We start from the raw sequence: 8,010 nt of genomic DNA, 5'->3' as shown, positions 1-8,010 counted from the left end.
GACTGCCTGGATGGTCATAGCCCTTTCTCCTCTATTCATTACAGTAACCCAATCAGGGCTCTCAGCTCTGCAGTGACTGCTGATCAATGATTCCCCCCCGGCCAGAGAAAGCTTTTAGGAGAATGATCTTTCAGTCCTGGGCAAGGATCCAAACGGGCACTCGAAAATACCAGGCGGCCATCTCCACCTCCACCCCCTCACCCCTCTTTCTCTCTGTCTGTCTGGAGTGATAACGTTCTACTGTCTTGTATAACATTACAACTTAATTTTACTGGAATTCTCCTGTTTGGCTGCTTACCAAGTTTTTAGCTGAATGCAGCTATGTGGATCCTACTGAGATTGGGATGATCAGGTTTTAGTAAAAACCTCCTTTGTGTAAGAGAGATGTTTTTGTGCAATAAAAATGATAAATCCTGATCATGTTAATTTTCATGACAAAAAATGCCATAACTAATACATGTAAATTGAAGTGTGTATCTGTTGAGCAAAAACTGAGTGGGTGTAAAGAGATGAAGTCTTGTGAAGTTTCTCACCAAAGATGATTCTGCATCAAACCCAGTGATCAAACGGCATCAATCGATAAAGGCATGAGAGCCAGGTTGCATTTATCCAAGTCATGGCATGTGCATGCACACACTATGCATGCACACATGCATGCAAAAAATGCATACACACACACACACACACACACACACACACACACACACATCTATACACCTACACGCATGCACAGAATCACTGAAGTGTGAATGTGTGTGTTTGTGGTGCCAGTAAACCGTTTCCTCTGAGGCCTGATAGCAAGCGGCCTGATAAACACGAGCACACTCAGGCCTCTTCCCCTCCTTAATGTCTAACCACCGAAACCAGCAGCTAGAGGGAAGGAGAATGGTGTCAAAGGGAAAAGAAAAACAAGCTGTATTCACGGTGCCTGCCTTTCACAGTGTGTTCCTATGTTACACTTGCGCTATCTGGCAAATCACTACTAGTATCTTCTGCAAATGAGCATCAATGCTGTCAAAACAATAAATGACATAATAATAATAACAGAGACCCACTAATGGACCTGCATTAGTCTAGCCGGGCAGCTGACCCCAGAGGGCTCCATGAGTCTGGGTTTCAACAGACACATCCCTCATTGTCTGTCTCTGGCATTCGGGGCGAGTGTTGCAACTCTTCCTCCTCCCTGGATATCATGATACTCATATCAAGTGTGTTCTGTGGCCCCTGAAGATGTGAACAAAGGGGTGAAAAAATGGGATCTGCCATTGTACAGATTGAATGGAGTGAACCATGACCATGACGTTAAGAAAATGTGCTAGTTTCTGCTTTCGTTAAAAATAAAGATTGGTGTGTTTCTTCAATGCGTAGGAGCAGTTGTCTTTGCTGAGGAAGATGCTTTGAATGGGAGATGATGTGACCTTTTCTGTGAATTCTAGCTTGTCACAAATAAGGCAAAACTTGTAGATCAGTAGGGAGGTTAGCAAAGTTTCCCATAGCTCTGTAAATTATCCAGTTGCAAAACGCAGCTCCTGTGTGATTGATTCCAATTCTAACACATTTACTCCTGCCTTTCTCTCAAGTTATCATTAGACAGACACTCGTCTCGGGATGCTAATTTCTGTTTTCAGCTGATAGTTATTGCTCTGTGTTACTTGAACCACTGTGGTATGGATGAAAGAGGAACATTGAAGCAAAATCTAGGTAGGCAATATTGGTGCCATGACATAAAGTAACTTCTATAACTCAAGAACTAGCAAACAGTTCAGCCTACTCTTGACTTTACACTGTTAGTTTATTATGTATGTTCCACCTGTTTCTAACCTCCTTGTCTATGCTGCCTGTTAACATGTACTTTTGTACACCCAGGGAGATTAAAACTGACATGTAAGGTATGTATGCCTGTGCAAAATATAATTAGCCACTGCACAGTCAGAGTATCAGTGTCAATAAGACACTGAGCGACACACCTAGGCTCGTCTCACTTCAGTGCTGTTTTTGTAATGATAATTGCCTGTCAAATCTGTTTTCTTTAGCCATACTGTATTGTATTTTGAAGCATCTAAAAAGTTACTCAAGCTGAGTTCCAAACTACACAAGCAAACACAGAGCTTATTGCTGGCAAGAAAGTAAAACATAATATTGAAACCGTAAACAAATACTGAGTTACAAAAATCAAGATTTATACCAGCTATATCTTGCATCCTCTTCTGAGTCAATATGTCGTTTTCCATGCTTTGGACGAAAATATTTTGCCTATGCCTGTGCCTCTTGAAATCTATGAAATGATTAGGGAAAGGGTGATGGTACTGGTGAGTTATAGTCACCCTAATGTACAGGGGCAGTAGGATGATAGCTGTGGGCATCACTGCCTGTGCTTCAACGCTGAGTCAGTCACTGTGCCAAACATTTGCCACACTTTCACAGAAGTGCTGTGAAACAAGATGCCACTGTGCTGTAAGACCACTGACTTCAGCTAGAGAGGCCTGCTGAGCTGCACATAAATTAAACACAAAGTTTATACTGTTTTGCTCTTGAATTCCTCCTTGCTGTAATGTGGGCTACAACCTGTGAATATGAAGTATCACTTAGCCTAGTTTTCCTGGCTACTATATTGGACTAATAATGTGTAAATATAGGCCTAATCATCTGGAACCAATAATAAATGTCAGTATTTCATTACCAAAAGTATTGTTATCTAACCCACAATAATCTTTTTTTTTAATTTTAATTTTAAATTTTTTTTTTTTTTTTTTAAAGACCACCATTTTATAAGTCTATTGCATGCATTTAATTTTATGTGTCAAAAATCATCTTTAAAAATGCAGCAACATAGTGTGCAGGCTATACATCAGACAGCAGGTAAAGCCAGACAGACACTGCACCGCCTCCAGAAACATCACCCTGAAAACTTTGACTGGCGCATCAATTGCTTCACGTCACTAGTTGTTGTTGCCTTTAAGTACTGTCGGAAATATTAGAATAACTATTGGGCGGACATGAACGACCCAAATATGACTGGGAAAGTGGGAATTTTCTGATACTCGAGTATCAGAAAATGTGATGTTAAAAGACAACAATGTATGGTAAAAAGTTTTATATTATATTATATGACGTTATTTCTGCATTCTATGTAAATAATTAGTACTGTTATATGTTTATATATTCATGCTGGGTTTACTTTTTTTTTTGTCATATATTTTTGTGCATAGGTTGGTAGGCCTACTTGACTAATAAATTAATTAAAACATCAGTTACACATTTGATTCAGCACTACAGTCCAAAGTAGCTCAGTGCTTGATTTCAAAAATAAAACAGCCACCAGAAACTCCATTTGTTACAGGAGTCACGTTGTTACTAAAGCCAAACGCACCGGCAAGTAGTGTATTTAGAGCTGACGAGAGCACGTGAAGGCAGCACACGACACCGGAAGCCTCGAAACTTTTTTCAGCCTAGTGGGAAACTTGTTATCCGCATCATCACGCACGGTGTACTGCTAGGCGGACGAGTTGAACGTGTGGGAGGTTGAAGATGATCAGAAAGTGGTCAAGTTAAGCTCGACAGACATTTCTTTATTGTGAACCTGAAAGCGCGAGGAGGACACATATGCAACAGACACACCACTGACTGCCGGTGAAGAGACAGAGCTCCAGCAGCTGCATTTCAGAAGACGGAGGGACAGTGTTGCGTTACAAGGCTGCAGTTGGCGAAGAGCCTGGTATTGAACGACGATATGTGGGAACAGGAGGAATTTGCAAAACACTGGAGGAATGAATTTCCCGACGGGGAAGTGCCCGAAATGGACTTGAACTCGGTGGAGGACATCGAGACGGAGCTGGAGAAATGTAAATCCAACCTGAAGAGGCTACAGAAGGCTCTGTCGGAGGAGAAATTCAAGGTAATCTACCTGCAGACCACCGTGGCTCGGCAGAAACGAAGTTACGACCAGGAAAGGTTTGACGGTAAAGATGAAAACTTTAACGCGGACACTGTCGGCTTTTCCAAGATGGGGAATATTAGGAAAACGCCGCGGGGAGGCGATGAGGGTGACAGGGAGACGACCAGGGTGTCTGGAGGCGGGAAGCTCCAGCCGCCAGGTAACCCAGGCGGGGTCACCGGCTCCGTCGCCCGGGACAAGAGCAGGTTCAGCGGAAGGACAGGTAAGCCAGTCCCGCCGCGGAAGCCCGGCTCGCAGATGGTGGGCACGACCCCAACCGTTGTCTCTCACCCGGACGATAACGGGGAGACCAGCGACCACGACTACGACGATGTGGAGTTGAATGAGAATTTCGTCAGGAGTAACTTGGTGGCACCCAAGACCATCCGCAGCGAGAGCCAGAGGTCGACGGCTCCCCACCGGGACGTCCTGAGGCCCTTCCGGCAGAGCAGGGACCTGGACTCCGGCGACGACGGCAGGATGTCCCCGTCCTTCATGCAGGTTCACCGCAGAACCTCCCGTGGCTCTGGGTGCAGCACTCCTGATAGGAGAAGTGACGGCTACCTGAGCTCAGACCATGAAGACTCCTCCTCTGCAGGTAATACGATTAAGAAATACTACTAATAGTAATATCAACAATAACACGTTTAACAATAAGATAAAAAGATCCAATTATTATTATTAATTCGTTTATTATATTGTAAGAGTAAAATCAAAACAGAAAGAAGTAGTACTACTTGTACTAGTGCTTGACAAGAAGGCATACAAACAAGAATAGTATACACCAGCGAAAAAAAATCACCTGGCTATATTATTACTATAGTTAGCGATTTGTAGTTTGTCTTTGGTATTCAATAGTGAGTCTATAGTGACCGTATCCAGTTAATTGTATTAATTGTCACATCACGTCACGTCTGTAATGTGGAGATGTACACAGCAGACCAGCAGCATTGAACTCAATCCACAGTCTCCCGATGTGTAAACACAAGTGAAACATAACATTCCACAGTCAGTAACGGGGATTTGCAGACAGTAACTCGTCTTCGCTGCCCTACAAACTTTAACGTAGGTGACGTCATCTTGTGGCATTTAAGTTAGTGGAATTAGGTAATTTAACCATGTCCAATGCTTCAGTGCATAGAACTGAACACGCGTGCCGTGGATCTGTACAGGATCGGTGCTGTTTAAACTCCTACGGTGTAACTATGATAACCCTATAAGTATTTCCATAGGGACTCACTAGTGAGTTTACTTGAACTAATGGTAGTTTTTGGTGTTTTTTATATCTCCTGGTATCACTATAATATTCATATAAGGACTTATTGTGTGTGAGTTTATAGTGACCATATACTACCACAATCACCTTTGGTCTTGAGTCTAGACTGTGGGACAGTCAGGAAAGGGTCTGAATGAAGATTTAAGGCTAGGTTCTGGCTCAAAGGAGACTATGACACCTTTAGTGTAGCTGGGGGCCAGACCTAAGGGAACTATGTCTGCAGGGTAGCTGAGGGTCTAATATAGCTAAGGCTAATTTCATTTATTTATTTTTTAAGTGAGCCAAACTTCTATATATTGGGCTTGGTATAGGTCGTCCTTTTTTGGGGGAAAGTTGTCCAGCATCATGACTGGCTGTCAATTGACCAATCAAAGCCCATATTCCCACTGCAAGTCTCTCTGCTTCGAGTGGCAGAAAAATCAAACCAGAGAAATGACTGAGCCTACTTTCAAGATGTCCTGGTCCTCAGCTGTCTGAACCCTGTGCCTTCAGTCCCAGGAGAGAAGTTGGCTATAAACAAGTATGTGAAGAAAATATGTAAAAAATGAAAACTAAGTCTGCAGGAAGCAGGGTCCACAGTTGCAGCATAATGTAGTGACTTCCTCAAACAAATGTGGCAATATTGACTGAGGTTGTTTACATAGTCATGAGTCAAGAGTGAATGATGGGCTATCACATGAATAGAGGAAAATTTGAGGAGAAGATCTAAAAAAACATTTTCATGACTCATCTCTGTACCCCAGTCTGTTCTGTCCCTTTGCGTGCAGTTCTAGACCAGCAAGAGGAACATGTGTTTGTTATATAGCCAAGGGAAAACCCAAAGGATAGTATTAAATGTCGGGTTCACCTCAGGGTTGTATGGCTCTGGCTTTCTGTTGATGGTATGAAATGACACCCCCGTTGAAGTGGTCAGTTGGAGATTGATTGGTCTAAATTTTGTAATGTGGTTTTGGAAATTGACAGGATGCCACAGTGCCACTACTATACCATTTGGGGCGAGAACCCCAAAATGGCCAAGTAATTTAGAGGGGATAGGAGTGTGAGACCATCAGGCCTGCTGCTTCCTCTCAGTAATGATCAGGTACCAGTGTCATTCATACTGACACTCAGGATTTTTCTTAATGTAGAATTGGCAAGGTCTGCCCCCTTTTCACTGCTCCACACATTCTATGAGATGTTGAAATAATTGTAGCAAGAGTGGAAAGTCATACTAATATTTAAAGTCTGTCATTGGGACACACAGCTTTGTTCAAATGGCAGCAGTTTAGCAAGGAGATGTGTGGGGAAATGTGTGGGAAATGGCTCTAAAAGAGTCGTTGCATATGACTCAATGTGAGAGTTTCATACATCACAAGAGCTGGTCTTGTGTCTTTTGAAGTTGTGTATAGTAAGATGCCAGGATTTGATAAATCAAGTAGTTTGCAGGTGCCTTCCCAGTTTGCTTATTACAACACACTGATAGGTCTTCGGAGTTCCTCTCCACCACTTTAGGTGATGTGATTTCCCAGAAACCTGTGGGTCAGTAAGTACAAGCACTTACTGTAGGAAGTCGCTTAATTTATTCCATCTTTGTTGTCTAAAAGGATATTGATGTTTTGGTCTGACAACTGGGATAATCAGAGGAAAGACTTGATTGTGGATAAAGACAATGGCACATGTGGAGAGGAGGTGAGAGGACCTCTAGAGGCATTTTTGGGGCCTCTGCCCACTTGGCTGTGAGGTCGGAGTTTTTCAATTGAAGTAACAGCGGTAGTCTGGTTCCTGGTCATTTGGCATTGTGGGAAATGGAGTCCTCCTCCTCCCACACACACATACACACCAACGGTGGGTTCATGCCAGGGGTCTTGCTCATGCTGATGCCTTTGTGTAACCGGTGTTTGCTGGGAAGAGGTCATCTGCCAGGTCATGTGAGTCTGAGGGCATAGGTCCAGCTTCTTTGTATGGTTCCTGATTCACCACTGACTCACAACTGAACTTGGTTCTTCATTAATCCACTGTTATTGTAAGGCTGTTAACTTCAGCTGAATTGTCTGTTGATGATTTTGTTGGTCCAAGAATCTGCTCAGTAACAAAATGAGTTTAGTTGAACAAAATAGTTTTCATCACCATTTGGCAGGCATGTAGCAGACCTCCCTCAGAGGACCATTATGAGTGATGGGCAGACTCCAGCTATCAGCTATGCTAGCTATTTAAAGAATTTTGATAGGGAAATATCTGTGCTTTTTATTGAATGCAAGACAGAATGTAGGACTAGGTCTAGTTTTAATGCCTGGCCTATTTTTAGCTTACAGCAACTTTGATCTGCGTAGAGAGGCTCGCAGTGAAGTTGGCTGAGTCACTGTTTAAACGGCGATAAAGCTTGGGCTGACAAAGTTAATCTAATAGTTTACTTTGAGTTAATCTCCTCAATTAAGGAGCCGTTTGCTCTCAAGTCGCTTTGCTGACAGCCTGGCCCAGCTGAGAGGACTGTTTCCTGTTCCTCTTGCCTATAACCCACATCTCTGTTAAGCATCAGTTCACTCAGAAAGTAGCCAGGCGAGACAAAAGCACTTTCCTGCCCTGAATTCACTGACACTCGGATGTGTGACGGGTTTCATTATAAAATTCCATATATCCATTTTTGAAAGAAAAAAAAAGTGAGGCTACCTGAAATTCATCAATCAATATTTCAAACACTCAGGCAACAGAACTATTTTGTAAGCAAAGATCTGACTCATAACATGAATAGTAACTCATAATATGATTTATACTGTAGGCTGCTACAGTAGTGCCTTATTCTGGGGAAAGCCCGCTACTGTAA

At 42.8% G+C, this 8,010-nt stretch overlaps 1 protein-coding gene across 1 annotated transcript in view; it reads left to right on the top strand.

Moving 5' to 3' along the window:
* Positions 1-3,495: 3,495 nt before the first annotated feature.
* abr (ABR activator of RhoGEF and GTPase) overlaps positions 3,496-8,010 on the top strand; it is a 137,245-nt gene continuing 132,730 nt past the window's right edge. Inside the window, exon 1 of the mRNA XM_071898318.2 lies at positions 3,496-4,532. Coding sequence (XP_071754419.1) covers positions 3,731-4,532 — 802 coding nt within the window. The 5' untranslated portion in view covers positions 3,496-3,730. The remainder of the gene's footprint in view (positions 4,533-8,010) is intronic.

This window comes from Centroberyx gerrardi, chromosome 11 (genome assembly GCF_048128805.1).
Source record: "Centroberyx gerrardi isolate f3 chromosome 11, fCenGer3.hap1.cur.20231027, whole genome shotgun sequence".
NCBI lineage: Eukaryota > Metazoa > Chordata > Actinopteri > Beryciformes > Berycidae > Centroberyx > Centroberyx gerrardi.
This window is presented reverse-complemented; position numbering and strand designations above follow the sequence as displayed.